Below are 19346 nucleotides of genomic sequence, written 5' to 3'. Positions count from 1 at the left end.
CCCCTGGTGGCGCATCGTCTGTTTAACAGTCAGCGACGTGTACTAACGGTAGTGTTCGGCTCTCTGTCTCCCCCTGGTGACTTATCGTTAGTTTAACAGTCAGCGACGTGTACTAACGGTAGTGTTTTAGCTCTCTTTCTCCCCCTGGTGGCGCATTGTTTGTTTAACAGTCAGCGACAGGTACTAACGGTAATGTTTGGCTCTCTGTCTCCCCCTGGTGGCGCATCGTTTGTTTAACGGTCAGCGACGTGTACTAACACTAGTGTTCGGCTCTCTGTCTCCCCCTGGTGGCGCATCGATTGTTTTTAAGTTTCGCTCGAACAGATGACGTAGTTTTTCAAGATGGCGGCGCCCCAGTCCGTCATGAAATTCTGGAAACCCGGTAAGAGTCCAGATCACACCGAGTATAATCCATCCGCAGATCACGTGTGTGTGTGTGTTTATGTGCATGGGTGTGTTAGTGGATGTAAGAGCTTAGAAGTGTTACAGAATCCTGTTCAATTTACAGCAGCACTGATCAGTATGTGTGTGTGTGTGTGTGTGTGTGTGTGTTCCTGCTTATACAATCAGATGCTTTTCTGCTTCTTAAACTGGTTTCTGCTGGTTATAAAATTACTGCAGTTTTAATCATAAACATCATTTTTATTTAAAGGCTTGTCCTCTGCTGTATTTTTATTGTTACCTTTAATGAATAATTTAAAACCCAACAGTCTAGAATGAACCCTGATGTTCACCAGCATTTCATTTTAATTTATTAAAACATATTGTAAGTATGTTGTACTTCATAGTTAGATTTAACGCTCCTGACGTCACACTCGTTCCCTCTCCATCCCCCCCCCCCCCAACACTGGAGACTCCTTCCATAAATCCTAAAGGTCCTGTATTTCACTATTTCTTTTACAAGTTAACACAGCTCCCTTAAAGTGTGTGTGTGTGTGTGTGTCTGTGTGTCTGTGTGTGTGTTAATGCTCCGGCTGAAATAGTTCTTTAGATAATGTATTTGTTTATAACCCAATGAATGGGAGGGGCTTTTCTCATGTGAGGTCACATTGGGGGGGTAATATATGAATCCGCCGCGATTTTTCACCTTGAGAACCTCAGCGTACGAGCGACTGAACTGGTACCGCTGTAGTTAGCTTTAACATTCCTAACGTCACTCAAGTCACAGCATAAACTTTACAAAACTTGTTCTCTCTCCAGTCTCTCTCTCTCTCTCTCTCTCTCTCTCTCAGAAACACAAAAACTGGAGGCTCCTTCCTTAAAGAAATCCTAAAGTGATAGTAAAAAAAAATACGACCTTTAACAAGTTAACAGGAACAAACAAACAAACAAAAAAACCTTTTTGTTTGTACCCTCTCTGGAAGCCCGTCTTGATGTGTAAATATGACTGAAAGGCAGATTTAATGTAAAGGTTGCCCTTTAAATAGATTTCTTATTACCTTATTTTTTATTATAAGGTAATTATAATTAGTTTATTATTAGTAGAGCGTCCGGTGTAAAAGTCCCAGTGAATGAGCTGTGAGTATAAAACCAATAACTTACTATGTGTTCATACGTACAGGGGCCGAGGCGCCAGGAGTGAGTGAGGAGCGGGAGCTGAACACAGAACCGAGCGGCACCGCCGTCATCTACAACCCTCACAGTGCCCTGTCTGTGGAGAAACAGAGGCAGAAGCTGCCCGTCTTTAAGGTACAGATGTACTGTAACTTCAGCTTATCTACAGCCGCAATCACCACGAACCGCAGACACGGAGAGATCACCCAGTACAATCAAACTATCATTATATTCCTTAGAGATTAGTTTAGATATAACATGTTTGTATTTGTTAAAATGTAATATTTTTCATGTTTTTATGATGTTTAAATGTTTAAATGTTTCTATACCTCGGTTTCTTGTACTGTAGGTTTTCCAGTTTACACTAAATGATGTAAATCTTCTAAAACTTTTTTTTTTGGCGATCTAGCATCAGATGACATTCTTTTATTCTACATTGTTGCTCAGTTTTATGTTACTTTACGTTACTTTACATTACTCGATTCCGGTACTTTGACGTTGCTTTATGTTACATAACATCGTTCCTCAAACATTTGCCTTGCTGTACTTATCTTTATGTTACATTTACTTTAAACTTTACACAACTTTACATGACTTTACGGTAACTTTTACATTGCTTCATAATACTTTATATGACTGTTTCTCTAAAGTTTACTTTGATTACACGACTTTACATGATTTTGTTTGTCTAACAGTTTTTTTTCTTTAGTTGTTTTTTTTTTACTATTGCTTTGCATGACTTTACATGATTTTGCTACTTTAATTTCCACTTTTATTAGCCGACTTTACTTGTCCTAATGCTAAGTTTTTTATTGTTCCACACTGCTTCTATTTTATGTTCTTTATTTTACTTTAAAAATGACTTTGCTTCACATGACTGTAATTTTAATTTTGCTTTACCTGACTTCTTAGTGGAAGTGCTTTACCTTACTTACATTTTTCCTATCTACTTTACCCTGCTTTTGTTACTCCAAACTGTACCTTGCTTCACATTACTTCACATGCTTGTATTACTCTGTAGATTACCTGAATTTGGTACCCTACGTTTCACTTACTAATTTTACACGATTTTTGTTACTCTAATCTTTTAGTGAGTTTATGGTAAATTTTCAGTGCTACATAATAATACTTATTTTTCCTGTAGGTTTCACTTTAACATTACCTTGCTTTACAATATTTTACATAATTTTATGTATAAATTATGTATAATTTTACATGATTTTGTTACTGCGTTACATTACCTGATTTTGGTACTTTAATTTCACGTTACATGACTTTTTGTTCTAACATTTTTATTGTTTACCTATGTGTTTAAGTTTACCTATTTTTTTTTACATTTAATGGTTTATTACTTGACGTTAGTTTACTTGACATTAGTTTCATACTATAATGGCGCTTGTCTAACTTAACACTGCTAATTAAATTTGTTGCTTTGTCCATTTCATTTACTTTATTTTGTTGCTCTTATGTTTACTCCGATTTGCGTGACATTATTTTATGTTTACTCTTTTACTCTAATCTATTTTACTTTAGGTTGCAAGGACTTTATTATGATTTAAATAAATTTTTAAATACAAACTGATAAATGAATTGCTCTTGATGTTGAACCCACAGCACAGGAACAACATCCTGTACATGGTGGAAAGCTTCCAGACGGTGGTGATCCTGGGTGAGACCGGCTCGGGGAAGAGCACCCAGATCCCTCAGGTAGAGTCCTTGAAAACCTCGTTCTCTTCTGCTCTCGCCACACGGCCTGAGTTATGATTACAGGCTGTATTTTGCGTGTAATGTGCTGACGTGACGAGGGGAAATGTGCCGTTGTGCAGTTTTTGACGTTTATCTCGCCCTGCTGTAGGACGCTGATTGCTTTGAGCCCAGTTCTGCAGTGTCAGGCTGTGTGCAATGGACCGGTGTGTTGAAAGTGTGTGTGTCTTTGTACTGTATGTGTGTGTGTGTTTCTTAGTACCTCCTGGAGGCTGGATGGGCTGCAGAGGGGAAGGTAATCGGTGTGACTCAGCCCCGGAGAGTAGCTGCTACGTCGGTGTGTATCGCTGTATATTGTTGTGATTTAATTCACTGTAAATGCTTTATGTCCTGGAAGTGTACTAAAGGTACCAGAGGAGGCTTTGAAATAGGGGTGCAAGGCATCGTACACAAAACTCACGGTTTTGGATCCGATCACATTTCAGTTCATTTTTCAGTTCAGCAATAAAAGGGAGACAAATATATTCATCATTCATTACTCATTGGACTTACAGGAGATTTAAAGCAAAAATATTTGCTCACAGGCTCATATTAAAACATTTCAACATGTCCAGTGTTAATGTCGAAGTAAAATATTCAATATTTAGTTATTTAATTAAAGTGCAATATGAGGCATGATTATTTACAATTGTTCCAAGTTAGAATGTAGTGAATAACACCAATAATTATGGTGGTATTAATTCAGTGGATTGAAAACAATGTGGATTTTTTCACTGTGATCTGGCAACCTTAGGGAGCATGACCTTCTTTGCACAAGCATAAATACAAGGTGACACAGAATAACGGGGATTTTTAAAATGCGTATTGGTAGCCATTAGCAGGCGGTAGCACTGCGGGTTAGTGACATTTAGCAAGTAAACACTCCGTCCTTTTAGTAATCATGGATCAGTGGAACGGGCGATAAAATGTTTTTCTTTTATCACTTCTAGTTTTAGTGGACTGTAAAAAAGGTCCCGTTTTTTTGTGTCACCTTGTATAATAGTAAATTAAGGTTTTCGCAAATGTATGAGGCTTTAATACATAAGACCATACAATGACCATACGATTGTGTTTGGCATTTTGATGCAAAAAAAAAAACCTTTAGTTTACATTTTTTGTACCCAAAGCCGATCTAGTACGGTGTTAATTGCCAGTTGAAAACTGCTAGTTCTGATCCCTGGTGTAAAATGTTCTGGTACTTTGTACGTGTTCAGGTGGCCACTCGGGTAGCAGAGGAACGTGGAGCGTTTTTGGGGCACGAGGTGGGATATACCATCCGCTTTGACGACTGCTCCGATCCTAACGCCACTCGCATAAAGGTACGATTATTTTTGAAAGTTGGCTACTTCACCTTGTTCCACTGCTGCTGTATTTTACTATCTTACTCCATTTTCACACTACTTTACAATGTTACATCAGCTTTTAATAATTAGAATTTTACTCTTTTCTGTAGTTTGTGTTACTTTACATTAATATGTTGCTTTACTTTTATTTGGCTTCACAGTGTTTCGTTACTTAAATGTGTATTTTGCTTTAATTTACATTATTGGTACTTTGTTACCCTGATGTATTTAAGCTTAAATTTTATTTTTTTTTAGTTAAACTTTTGATATTTTACATGACATCACTGTTTCATACATCCTTTCATTGCTTTACATTACTTTACAGTATGGGTTTTCTTACATTGTTACTTTACATCATGTTGCTACTTGAACTTTTACATGGTTTTACATTACTTTGTTAAATTTACATGTTACTTTGTGAATAATGTTTACATTGCTTTACACTTATAATTATTACTTTACTTTTTTTTTACTTTACTTAAGTTGCTCTAAAATTTACATTGCTTTACATTGTTACTGTTGCTTGTCATTATTTTACAGTCATTTGTGACTTTACTTTTACTTCATTTTACTTTAACTTACAATACTTTGTTGCTTAGCAGTTCTCATTGCCTCACATTGGTTTACAGTAATGTTACTCCCCTTTTACTCTACTTTACTTTGTTACGCTGTTGTGTTGCTCCTCTTTGATGGTTTTACAATTTCAAGCTACTTTACACTGCATATTCTCTATGATAAGTTAAACGTTTGTACCTTTAACGGCTTCATTCTCTCTTGTTGCAGTTCCTTACAGATGGGATGTTGGTCAGAGAGATGATGGCTGACCCGCTGCTCAAAAAATACAGGTCAGGCTTTGTTTAATGCTAAAACTTCTTACCTATGGATCTATTACTTAGTAGTTTGGGACACAGTGTGCTGATGTGTGTGTGTGTGTGTGTGTATGTATATGTGTGACCCTGCAGTGTCCTCATGTTGGACGAGGCCCACGAAAGGACGCTTTACACCGACATCGCCATCGGCCTTCTCAAGAAGGTGACTCTTTCGTTCCGCTCCCTGCAGCACGAGATTTATTTTTAGTACTCTTTCGCTCTGTTTCTGTCGTTTATCTCTTTCTCAGTTTTGGACATTTTAAACCAGGTTTGAACTGATGATTCTCAGGGAAATGGCCCTTTACACAACTTTTTTTCTTTCTCCATTTTGACCTCCAGTGACTATTTAAACTGTTTAAACCCAACAACAGCTTCTGTCACTTTACGTCTTTTAGCATATATTGTGCGGAACAGATTAAAGTTTTACCTTCTTTTTCTTTTTTTTTTAGATTCAGAGGAAGAGGAGGGACCTGCGACTGATCGTCGCGTCCGCTACACTGGATGCCAAGGTTGTTGAGTGCTTCGACATTGTAGTCGTTTTGTATAACAGTATACAAAATCAAATAATTTAGATATTCGTATTTTAATTGGTTTAATAAAAGAAATGAAAAGTCTGTGGTTATTACAGAAAAAAAAACAACTAAAGCTTACTTTCTTACTTGACGCTATCCCTGTACCGTAAAGCATCATGGTCAAGCGTCAAGTAAGGAAGAAAGCTGTAGTCGATTTTCACGTTTGATCATTGTGAAAATCTTTCTCTGGTTTTGAAAGATCACCTATTCCTTTAGCCAAACCCTATATCTTTCACACATCTGATATAGTCCTGCCGGTTCAGCAGGTCCCTAGCTCCCACTTGCTGAATCTAAGTTGCGATAAATGGCGCAATGTGTTTGTTGCTGTGATTTGTGACCTGTAACTCTAAAAGACAACCTCCTGGCACTTGAGGAGGGTGGTTTGCTATGGCTACTGTAAGTCCAACTTTACAAAGACAGGAGGTTGGAAGGGTTCGTTCCTATCGATCGGCCGGTCAAGACTTGCCCTGGGTTGAACCTTTTTTGGCATTGGAGCCATGCCTTGCTTTTTCCTCTTCTCAGAAGACTTTGGCCAAAAGCCAGTCAAGCCACTTACTTTTGCCCTACGTGTTTATTTTATATACAGCCCCTATATCCCTTAGGCATATCTGCAGGATGTCCACAGCTCTTTGGGCTCTGGGGCAGGTGCGGCGATTAAACAAAATGGATATAGAACTATGGTAGTTTGTACTTCTAGAAACCTTATTCTCAGACAGCCTCCTTACCCAGCTAGCCATAAAAGATTTTGCCATAAAAGAATGCGTCTCAGGAATATGTGAGGAGAGTCAGGAGTGGCGAGAGTCTGGTTCTCGAATATCTGTATCTCTGAATAGCAGTAAAGGCGTACTGTCACTAGTTATACTATTATTACTTACCTCGCCCTTACTGTGAATGTATGTACATTTAATGCCGTATATAGCATTTAACTCCTTACTGCACTTACTTTACATTATATGTGTTTATTTTTCAATTTATTTATTTATTTTGAATTTTAAAAAAATTTTCTCTCCAAATTTAGTCGTAATCAATTCCACCCATCATTAGGGTACTCCCCCAAAAACAAGTGAGAGTGAAGACGGTCATGTGTTTCCTCTAACACTACTCTAACACTCTACTTTCTGTCTTACTTTTGATGATGAATGTTAAAATTAACATAAACAGGATTAGATTTATGTACAGAATAATTGATGTTCCTAAATATAGTGGAGAAATTTTGTCCTGCTACAGCAAGACAACTAGAGAAACAGCCTCAGTAGGGCATTTTAAACATGCATCTGTTTAAAGTAATCTGTCAGAGATTTTTATTGACCAACATTCTTGATCTGAATAGATTTCCCAACAAGGAAAGATGTTGCACAAATATAAATTCAGTATTTAATATAAAGCTTAGTATTTAATTTAATATAATAATAATAATAATAATGATAAAAGAGAAGAAAAACTAAACAGGCCCTAGCACGTGGCCTTGTGGTACTCCTGCTTTTGAAACAACTTAATAGTTTTGCAGAGAAAAAGAAAGGAGGAATGTGATAAAAGAGTTGGAGGACTCAAACTTGATAAATATTAATAATATTAATGAAAAATTATTCATTTAATAATAAATAATTTTGAAAAAAAAAGGATTTTGAAAAAAACACAGCACAAATGCACTGAAGCAGTCTGCATTACAAGCTTATTCTCTTTAATCCTTTTGTATTTTTTATTGGGAATTTGTTTCTAAGAAATAATTTCCATAATTAATATTTGTTTTTTCTTATAGAAATTTTGCGACTTTTTTAACCTGAATGAAACGGGAGACCCGAGCAAGGACACCTGTGGGATCCTGACTGTCGAGGGCCGCACTTTCCCCGTGGATGTTTTCTACACAGTCAGGTGTCATGTGATAATCTTATCTTAACTTGATTTAAATTAACATCAATATTTATTGATTAATTACAATTAACAAAGTAAATTTGCACTGATGTACAGTAACTAATATGAAAGAAATTGGAGAAGCCAGAAAACATTATACCTTCTCTTTCAAATGGTGTAAAAACCTTTGCACTCAACAGTATGCCGTCAATGTGATTGACATGACAATTGATTTTTTAATTGTGTGTGTGTGTAGTCCAGTTCCAGATTACGTAAAGGCCACCGTGGAAACTGTGCTGAAGATTCATGAAGCTGAGGATGACGGTGACGTTCTGGCGTTCCTCACCGGACAGGTGTGTGTGTGTGTGTGTGTGTGTGTGTGTGTGTGTGTGAGACTGAATTTATTTATTTATTTGCAAAAGCATATATTGGTTTAGTTACATTAACACAATTTGTTTTCGTATAAACACGGACAAGATTATGTATTTTTTAAAGCCTTGAATAATCTTAATCCCCACGTGCTGAGGATCGACGCAAAGTTCTGCTCCACCCCAACGGCTATATTACCTTTAAATCACATTAATGTCATACTATAAATGTAGTCTCCATAACTTACAAAAGATTCAGTTAATATTTTTTTTGAAAGAAATGCATGTTGAAGTAGAATAGTAATTTTTTGGTGAGTTAGCGATATTGGTTGCAGTACCCTCTCATGTTGCTGGGTGGCAGCAGTGAGCCTCAGCTCCCGGTCAGCCAGTCATTAGGGGTGAAAGCAGCGGATATGTTACAGTGCACAGTGCGGTCAGCGTTGTTTGGATGTTTTAGGTGTATAAAATAGTCTTCGTGTTAGATGATTTTTCCGGACTGTCAGCTAACTTGCTTATGTTTCAGCACTTTTAATCTCGGGCTAACCTACAATATTCGGTTTAATAGGAACAGCATTAAATACATTTTCAATTTCCAATATTTATTCCCCCCCCTGAGAGTTCCTGGGAGGCCGGCGTTTCAGATATGAATCAGACAGGCAGTCCGTTCATGGAGAAAACGTTCTACCTTGATGGTGTCCAGGCACTAGGGATACACTGGGATAAGTGCATTAGTGTATCAGGGCATTATATAGAGAAATAAAAGAAGTTTTTACTCCCAGGACTGCGTTCTGTCATTCTGTACAATCAAAAGTCCCGCTTTGACCTGAACACCTCTTGTACTATGTAATTCAACATAATTCAGTCTGATCATGCTTAACTAACCAATTCATTAACCAATGGAGAAATAGACAATATTTTACTTGGTTAACAGTTTTATTAATTAATTCATTACATTGTAGATTTTATTATGCTTTCTAATCCTGACTACATATTTATAAGAAATATTTACCTGTGTCTGATTGGCATGTAAATGCACTATAATTATTTACAATTTATTAACAACGCTGTTTTTAAATTAGACAAAAAATAGAAATAAAAAGCATTAATAGATAGTCGTTTCTTTCTAATGGAGAGAGTAAAAATAATAAATAATCTTTTACAAGTTAGCAATAAAACACTCAGCGCTGTGTTTAAATAGGAAGATAATCAATGATGAAGTGGACAAGCATTTTATTTCTTTTCATCCAGAGCAATTAATTACAATTACAAGTTTATATATCGGCTATAAACACTCGCTCCCTGACACTCCTGGCTGCTACTGGACTCTCACACAGGCCCCTGTGAACGAGCTGTTACTATAGAAACAGTAATAATGATTCGCCGGTACATTACTGTCAGAGCTGCTGTTACAGACAATTAATTAACCCCCTTTATGTGTGTGTGTAGGACGAAGTGGAGAAGGTGGTCTCCATGCTGCAGGACCAGGCTCGCTCTCTGTCTCGTCACGGCATGAAGAAACATCTGCGTGTGCTTCCCATGTACGCGGGCCTGCCGTACTCTGAGCAGCTCAAAGTCTTCGAACGGTTGCCCCCTACTGTCAGAAAGGTGAAAGTGCACAAGTGACGCTTTAATTTGCAACCAGGATAATATTAAAGTAATATCCACAAGGTTAAGATTTAAAACATATTACAGTGAAATAAATCGCGCTTCTCGGGCAGGTGGTCGTCGCCACGAACATCGCCGAGACCTCCATCACCATCAACGGCATCATGTTCGTGATCGACTGTGCCTTCGTCAAGCTGCGCTGCTACAACCCCCTCACTGCCATCGAGTCCTTGGTGGTCACGCCCATCTCCAAAGCCTCGGCGGCTCAGAGGGCAGGAAGAGGCGGGCGCAACCGGCCCGGGAAGTGTTTCCGTCTTTACACGGGTGGGTCATGGCGCGTATGGCGTGTCACCTCTGACCTTAGACAGATTAAAGTTTCCTCGTTTGTCTGTGCTTTAATGAAACTGCTCTCGTTTATTCAGAGGAGGACTTCGAGAAGCTTCCGGAGAGCACCGTGCCCGAGATGCAGCGCAGTAATTTGGCGCCGGTGATCCTGCAGCTTAAAGCTCTGGGCATCGACAACGTCCTGCGTTTCAGCTTCCTGTCGGTGAGTGTAGGGCGGAACAGACAGAATAAGTAATCCAGAAACGCTGGAGAATATTGTGAGTTCATACATTTAACAAAAAAAGTTAATATTCATTTAGGACTTTAAACTTTTTCCTAAAATCTTGATCAAAAAGTTTTTTTGGCTCAGTTAAAACTCTTGAATTCATGGTTGAATGACTTCCTGCACTCGAGTGGATTCAGATTTGAATCATTTCGTCAATAGAGTTTGCTGAGAACCGCCTGAGTGTGTTCTCACCTGCGTAAAGAACCGCACAGAAGGAGCGAACACACCAGGGTTCTGTTCAGTCACACACACACTGCAGAGACTAGCTTGATCAAAAGCTCTGATTCCGACTCCATGAGCAGACATATAGGAGTGAGAGCATCCAAAATTGGTTTAAAGACAGAAGGAGGGACAAAATAGAGTTTATAGTACAGTGAAACCTCGGATTGCGAGTAACGCGGTTTGCGAGTGTTCTGCCGGACGAGCAAAGATTTTTAATAAATTTTGACTTGGAAGTCAAGTCTTGGTTTACGAGTGCCAAGTATCATGTATCACGCATGCGGTTCTTGTTTTGACGCTGAGCGTCACGTGATCACAAATGAGTCAACAGTTTTTCCCTCTGTTGTGCTGCGGAATTGTGGGTAATCGTCTCTCCTTCTGGGTCTTAGTGCTCGTCTCTCACTGGTGTAATCAAAATCCGTGCATGCGTGTACTGTTTACTATAGTACTGTGACCACGTGTGTGTGTGTGTGTGTGTGTGTGTGTGTGTAAAACATTTTGTGTCTGTATGCGTGTGTGTACAGCGTGCGTGTAAGGCAAGTCTCATTAGAGAGGTTAAAGATCCATTTTCTCTCTCTGCTCAAGGCTGCTCTTGGGTCATTGGAGACCGTGCCACACCCACACACACCCACACCCACACACACTTTCTCTCTGCTGTACACAGAAACACTGCTCTGTCGTGATTCTTAAAAAGGAAAGGTAAATGTGCGCATGTGTGTGAAAAGAGTGGAGGAAGAGGAACTGTGTAAGACGAGAAGGGGGAGACGGGAGCTTACTTTAGATTCACACGCACATACACACAGCGCCTGCGCGCACAAATGGAAACACTTACCTGTCGGGATTTACTTTTTAATATTTTATGTTAAATATTTTTATGTTTTTTTTAGGGCTGTGGAACGAATAATTTAAGTTTCCATTATTTCTCATGGGAAAATTAGATTTGGTTTACTGCTTCCGGAACAAATTATGCTCGTAATCCGAGGTTCCACTGTATAACGATACAGTTTGAAAGTAAAAACTATAATGATTAAGCTTAATACAGTGACAGGGAGAACATTCAATTCAATTCAATTCAATTTTATTTGTATAGCGAGAATATGCGCCTGGGTTTTCTACCTTACACACAGGGACTAGAACAGTAAAGAGAGAGTGTTCTACTTTATTCAATAAGAATTTTTACAGAAAAGCTACAGAAATCATATATTCAGTATATGCATGTGTTTGTGTGTATAAATGGTTACCGTTACCAAACTTGGGGTCAACAGTTTATTGCTTTGGACAGTTGACTCTGAATATTTAAACTGTTGATTAGTTTCCAAGAACAGCATGATGGAGTGTGTAATTCTGTATTTCAGCCGCCCCCGGCACAGACCATGGTGCAGGCTCTGGAGCTGCTCTTCGCTCTTGGTGGTACGAAGGTTTTTATTGTTCCTGATGAGTGACTTTATAAAATGTTTATTAGTTCATCGTTGAGAAATCTGACATGACGACGTCCTGGTTTAGGTCTGGATCAGTACGGCCGTCTGACAGAGCCCACGGGGGTGCGCATGGCCGAGTTCCCTCTCAGTCCCATGTTCGCCAAGATGCTGCTCGAGTCGGGGAACTTCAGCTGCTCCAAAGAGATCATCACCATCGCCGCCATGATGCAGATCCAGAACGTCTTCGTGGTGCCGCCCAATCAAAAGAAAGCGGCCGTAAGTCTGCCATTTCTCCTTTTTTATTTAATTTATTTTTATTTTTATTTTTTTTAATCCATTGACGGTACCGTATCACCTTGTTGATCTGTCCAAGTCCTTGTGATTGAGCCTTTGTTCGTTTCTGATTGTCAGGCATGTCAGCACAGGAAGTTCGCTGTGGCTGAAGGTGATCACCTGACCATGCTGAACGTCTACGAGGCTTTCGTGAAGGTTAGAAAAGTTGTTGCGTTACAATTATTTAATGAAACCTCTAAAACAGCAGGTTTTACATTCGTTAAATCTCTCGTTAAGTCTCTTATACACTCATGCATATCTGAGTTAATTGATGTTAATATTTTTTGTTTTATTTTTTTCCCTGCAGCATCAGAAGAGTTCTCAGTGGTGTCAGGAGCACTTCCTGAACTATAAGGGTCTGCTGCGTGCCCTGACGGTGCGAGAGCAGCTCCGGCGTCTGCTCAACAAGTTCAAGGTTCCTCGAACCTCCAGTGAAGGTCAGGGTTCAATCCTGATTAAACAGGGAGTCAGAGTTTTGATATGATAAGATATAAAGAAGTGGTTATGATGAAATGGAAAAAGAGACTAACAAGAACTAAAGCCTGTCAGTTAAATAGGCCACACCCCCTGGGTCAGGGTGTCTCGTAAACGTTGTTAATTAATAATTTTTTTTTTAACTTTTTTAAAATGTGACTGTCAGTTCAATTATGTGACTGTCAGTTATATTTTAATAAATATGTATGATGTAAATTCCCTCACAGTGACTACAAATTAATATGAAGTTATATAGTGCTTGAGGCTATGTGGCATTTTCCTGCCTCCAACTGAGCCTCCATGAACTATTTTTTTAATCTAACTTAATTAAGTTTTATTTTCCTTTAAACTAATGTTTTTGATAAGACGATTGCTTCCCCTTCTTGCTTCATGCAACTTCCCAAACTTCTAAATACTGTATGGTAAATTCTTAATTTTTTAAAATAAATTTTGTTTATTTGTGTGTGGGAAGACGAGAGGAGGGAGGTACAGTACAGGAGGGTGTCTGTAAAGGCGAGAGGGTGTGTGTGTGTGTGTGTGTGTGTGTGTGTGTGTGTGTGTGTTGGTGTGAGTAAAGGAGCACGGTGTCAAATTATACGCACACGCACACACGACAGGCTGTTACAGAGAGGGAGAGAAAAAAAATTAATCTTAACCCTCTAATAAGACTTGCCTTTGCTTTATACGCGCGCACACGTTAGTTATAATAAACAATACACACGTGCAAATACACGCACAATTCTGCGGCGCAAGAAAAAGAAAAACCGCTGGCTCAGTTTTGATCACGTGACGCTTGGCGCATGCGTGATACATGATACTCGGCACTCGTAAACCAAGACAATGCTCGTTTTTCAAGTCAAAATATATTAAAAATCTTTGCTTGTCTTGCGGAACACTCGCAAACTGCATGACTCGCAATCCGAGGTTCCACTGCAATACATTTTAATCAGGGTTTTTATTTTTTTACTTTTTATTTACATTTTTACAGCTTATTTTGGTAATATGATTATTCTCCTTCCCTTTAAAAAAAATATTAATTTGTTTTGTTTTTGTGATATTTTAGAAATGACACGGTCACACATTTTTGAAAAAATATTTTAGACATAACATTTTAATTTTTATTTTCTTTTTGTACCGTTCATGTTCTGTTTTCATTTATTAATTGAAAATTTAAAAAAATTATATTTAAAATATCAAAATTCATATATGATGCAGTTCCAAGTGAAAAACAGCAACAAATTGTCTAAACAATAGATGTGTGAAAGTGTTAAAGTCGTTTAAATCTCTTCTTATTTCTCTCTTTATTTGTTTGGTACACGTTAACAGGTGACCCCGATGTGATTCTGAGGTGCATCGTTTCTGGGTTCTTCGCCAACGCCGCTCGCTTGCATCACTCTGGATCCTACAGGTGACACGTTTCACTTCACGTGTGATAATCGTGTACTGACGTTAGATTTCCATCGTCATATAGAACAGAGTAGAGTTTTAGCACCATTTCCAAACAAATTAACCGCTACATTTTTATGATGGTGACAAAGTTAAAGACGGGTCGAGGTTACGGTCTGGTGTGATGAAGCAGCGTTATGGCTACCATGTCAAGGTGATAATTTTCCAGTAACAGCACACCACAATGTGTTTTATTTCTTTAGTATTATGTTGCATGTAGCACCTTGGTCCTGGAGGAACGTTGTTTCGTTTCACTATGTACTAACTGTATATGGTTGTAATGACAATAAAGCCTACTTGAACTTGAACTTGAAGTATTTGCCAACACTGAAATTTTAAATTTAGCACAGAATCGCTGTCTGCAAAACAAGTTAGTTCCTCAAAGTGAAAGAAAAGAGCAGATTTATTTACAGCTTTGCTAACCAACACTGTGGCCTCATAAACGTCTCCTTATAGAAACATGTTCCTAGGAAAGAGCTGTTCCTATAAAAACTGCTGTATAATGTAATTATTTAATCAACACCACCTGACCAATCAGAATTCAGGATTCAGTAGGGCTGTGTGATCTACTGTATGATGTATAATTTATTACAATTATATAACTTCCCATGTTCTGTCCACACTCAGGACTTTACGGGATGACCGGGAGCTTCACATTCATCCCAACTCCGTGCTTTACAGCGAGAAACCACCGAAATGGTACACAACCCGTGCTCTCGCTCTACGAAGTTATATTTTATAAGAGTAGAGATGTTTTTTCTTTCTGTTTAACAAAATAAATAAGACTGAAGTGAAACTAAAGTTTTAAGAGCAGAAACTTTGAAAAGTGACCATCCATCTGCCGACATAACAGCACCGAGTTTTTTTTCTATAAAACTATTATATAAGCATAAGGGAGGATCTACATTACATGAACTTTAATTCAGAGTTATGTCTGTTTCATACTTTCATTGTGAACTTAAAACTGAAGCCATTTTCCCTTTAACTTTTCTTGGTTTTAAACGAAGGGTGCCAATATTTTTGGCATAGACCTGACATCTTACTGGATAAAATGTGTGGATAAAGTATTGGCACCCCTCACCATGCTTCTTGTAGAGGTGCCACATGACACACCCCTAAACGTTTTATGTAAATTTATGAATGTCCTATATCTGGTGTTAGTCTCGGTCTCTAACGTGCAGAGCGACTCCGCCCACTTTCATAATTAGTGTTACGTAATATGAAGCGGACAGAGGGACCTCAGAACCAGGTTACAGAAAATTCTGGATTTGTTTAAACCTCTTGAACTTCATTTCAGTGACCGGACCTGTGTGTGTAATTACAGGGTGGTGTTTAACGAGGTGGTTCAGACCTCCAGGTACTACATGCGGGACGTGACGGCAGTGGAATCGTCCTGGCTGGTGGAGCTGGCACCGCATTTTTATAAACAGGCCACGGTATAAGTACACACACACAGTTACAACAGACATTGATTTATTTATGAAACAGTGTGTTGTTTGTGTTTTGATCCACTGTCTATCATTTTCTTAACCTGGTCTTACACTAGACGACGCGTGGCCTCATTTATTGTAAAGTAATTGTTTGTTAGTCAAGATTTGGGCGACACGGTTGTGTAGTGGTTGGCACTGTTAAGTTTTACACCGGATCTCCGTCCTGATGCAAACCTCCCATTTTATCCATGAATTTATCCTTTTAAAAACCTCCCATTTTATCCATGAATTTATCCTTTTAAAAAACTCCCATTTTATCTATGAATTTATACAGTAGTTTTGTATATCACCTTATTTTGTGAGATTATCACTCCTTCTTCTTTTTGTATGGAGTCTATTAGCAGTTTGTACATTATTGCTGCCTACATGACCAGAGAATGGAGCAGAAACTAAGCAGGGAAAAAAAAAGATTTGGATAAGATGTGACATTTAAACAAATCAACAGCAACACAGGTTACAGCGTGTTTCAGAGTTTATAGGAGAGTTTGAGTCGTTTTTAATACAGTACTTTAAAATCTGGACGGGTTATACAGTGGTACCTCGCCATACGAATATCCTGCCTTAGTAACTAAAATTTTGCAAGAAATTTGCGTCGCCATACGAAGCAATTCAGCATCCGAGCTAAATCATGCACAAAATGCAAAAAAAAAAAAAGATCTGTAAACTCTGCTTCAGTGGAAAGCCAAGCGAAGTGAGTTTACAGCACCGCAGGGTCCAAGAAGATTATCAAGGACGGTAACAAGAAGAAGACGGAGCCGCTTTCAGTTTGGTTTTTAAAGCAGCCGGTGCCGAGAGGAATCATATATTAATGTTAAGTAAGGTTTAATGTCTATTTATTTCATATTTTACCATATCATATGTCTTTTCTAAATGTTTTGATCAATTTTATATGCACAAATATGATAATAGTGTTGAAAATTGTATTTTTGGATGGCTTGAACAGATGATCTGCATTTACATTATTTCCTATAGAAAAATGAGCAATTTCGTTTTCAGAACGTATGCCGAGGTACCGCTGTGCAGCAGTAATCTATTGTCTAGGTATTAAATTCATTTAATTACTGTCGGGTATTAAAAGCTACTAAAACTTAGTATTGCTGTTGATTCAATTTAAAAATTACAATGTTTAAAAATAGAAACACATTTAAAGCAACAGTCTACCCATGATTGACCCGAGGAATCGCCGAGCCCATCGAATATCAGGTCCAGAACGTTTGTAGCTTGTCGTTGTTGCTGAACTTCTGGCATTGCAAGTAATTTGTGACTGATTGTGAATCCCAGAGTGTAAGCATTTCTACAGCGATCATATAAAAGCCACTAATAGGATGATGGGAAATTTACAGGAAATACAGTTGTGGTCCGGGACATAGATACAGGTGAACGTTCCAAACCTTAAAGTACGATCAAATATTAATATTGAAGTGGATACGAGTTTTTTTTTTTTCTCTCCGGCACTCCTGTCCCGACTGCTCCTGTACGCTGGGAAGAACGTTACATAATTCTAATTCACTTTTTAGTGTTTCGTTTTTCTCGAACAAACTCTGACTGTAAGGTTTTATATAATCAGTCATGCGAGATAAACTTCCTCTAACCTTTTAATTTCTAACTACTTGCGTCAAAGAGGAAAGAGATTTCACCTCTGACACATTTTTACCCTTTTATTTTCGTCAATGTGACTTATTTCTCTCATTTCCTCTTTAATCTTCTCTTCCTCTGCAGCACGGCTCTCTGGGAAGCAAACGCTCCAAAGTCTTCTGAATCCATCGTCCATCGTGACCGGCTGCTGAATTAGTGATCCTAAAATACTTGACCGTCTACACACACACACACACACACACACATACACGGGATGGGAAGGCAAGTTCTTTGCTTTAAAGCAGCCCTGTATATACGTGTACAGAATATTTATTTCTTCGTACTCGACTTAACTCCTTCACCAGCACATGAACATGAACACGATTTGGTCTTGAGGTCAAAAGGTCGTTCATGGCGCTTCCTTTTTTAATTTAGAGATATTTTTTACATTTTTGTACTGCGTTCTATGAGTTACTTACTTTGTCCATAACCTAACTAGGAAAGTGAAATTTCTGTAAATCATCCCATTTTTATTTTTAATTTTTCCCCTTATATAAATACTGTGTAGCTAAGAGATTTAGTGGCCTTTTCCTCACCATGATGTGCCAAATTTTAAACATATTTTCTAATCTTTGTCTGTGTTAACGTTGCCATTTTTACACGGTGACTAAAAATGTGCTTTGACTTAATTTTTTTTTTTAATTCTTACATAACGTTCTATTTAGATTTTCTGAAATTCTTTATTTTAAAATAAGATTTTTTCCCCCTCCATAAATATGACTTTGTTGCCCCAGGATACATGTTTAAAAAAATTAAATACAATTGTTGAAAGAGAGCACAAACAGAAATTATCCATCAACCTGCTTCCATTTTATTAAAACTTCTCCTCAAGCCTAATTACAATCTCTGCAACTATTATCTGCATGATGATTATAATAACGACGACGATGATGTTGATATGAAACCAGTTTAATAACCTCATGTAGTTAAGCTGTAGCTGCTGCTCAAGTCACGCTCATGTTATTCCGTCAGTCTTAATCCCAAGTCTTTACTCCTGCATGTCCAGTCCCTCTCAGAACACTGTGAAGCTCTAACGTAGTGTGTAGTACACTGACCGTGACCTTAGCAATAATCTCTACCCGTATAACGAAGTGTGGGACGTCCTCGAGCAAACGAAAACGTCCTCCAGAGTTCCTTTCATCCCAAAGTTCTGTACAGATATGAAAGGATTGTTGGCCTCAAATAAATCCAGATCTTCACACAAACATGGTGCAATGTGTTTTTTTTTCCCTCTCTGTACAAGTTGTTTTGAACATTATGTAAAAAATTATTCATGTAACTGACTTCTACAATGTCTTGCAAAAGTATTCATACCCCTTAAACTTTTTCACATTTTGTCACGTTACAAACGCAAATGTATTTCATGGGGAGTTTATTATTGTCACAGACCAAAACAAAGTGGCACATCATTGTCATGTGGAAAGAAAATGATCAAATGGTTTACAGACTTGTTTACAAATAAATATTTGAAAAGTGTGCTGTGCATTTGTATTCAGCCCTCTTATCATGAAATCAGGTGTTATCGCTTTGAAAAGTGAAATATTATTCAATCAATGCTAATATCAGGGCTCATTTAGCAATTTATAATTATTTTTCAACCAAAATGAAAAGAAAAAATAAAAATCTCCTTCGGATTTACGTCACTGATTTTCTTTACACTTTCTTGTGATGTGTATATTAATAAATGTACTTTGAATTGATTGAGCTGTGAAATACCGATCACATTAAGGGTTAATATTTACATTTAGACATGCTTACAGAACTCCATTAAAGGTGAAACTGTCATTTATAATTATAAAATAGCAATAAAATGATG

At 37.9% G+C, this 19346-nt stretch overlaps 1 protein-coding gene across 1 annotated transcript; it reads left to right on the top strand.

The window, feature by feature from the left end:
• Positions 1–314: 314 nt before the first annotated feature.
• Positions 315–19006, top strand: dhx35 (DEAH-box helicase 35). The gene is made up of 21 exons (XM_053483266.1): positions 315–382; positions 1562–1689; positions 3169–3261; positions 3518–3595; positions 4512–4616; positions 5424–5485; positions 5603–5672; positions 5959–6018; positions 7841–7953; positions 8189–8285; positions 9747–9905; positions 10019–10229; positions 10328–10452; positions 12090–12144; positions 12238–12428; positions 12564–12641; positions 12793–12922; positions 14286–14367; positions 15033–15104; positions 15730–15841; positions 17615–19006. The coding sequence occupies exons 1-21, from the start codon at positions 343–345 to the stop codon at positions 17651–17653; spliced, it is 2100 nt and encodes a 699-aa protein (XP_053339241.1). The 5' UTR covers positions 315–342; the 3' UTR covers positions 17654–19006.
• Positions 19007–19346: the final 340 nt, after the last annotated feature.

The sequence above is a fragment of the Clarias gariepinus genome, chromosome 22, assembly GCF_024256425.1.
Source record: "Clarias gariepinus isolate MV-2021 ecotype Netherlands chromosome 22, CGAR_prim_01v2, whole genome shotgun sequence".
Taxonomy (NCBI): domain Eukaryota; kingdom Metazoa; phylum Chordata; class Actinopteri; order Siluriformes; family Clariidae; genus Clarias; species Clarias gariepinus.
This window is presented reverse-complemented; position numbering and strand designations above follow the sequence as displayed.

Coding starts and splice junctions, on each gene's coding strand:
- dhx35 (XM_053483266.1), top strand. CDS start 343: ATGGCGGCGCCCCAGTCCGTCATGAAATTCTGGAAACCCG. Junction 8,286..9,746: donor TGGCGTTCCTCACCGGACAG/GTGTGTGTGTGT, acceptor GTGTGTGTGTAG/GACGAAGTGGAGAAGGTGGT. Junction 12,429..12,563: donor CCAATCAAAAGAAAGCGGCC/GTAAGTCTGCCA, acceptor TCTGATTGTCAG/GCATGTCAGCACAGGAAGTT.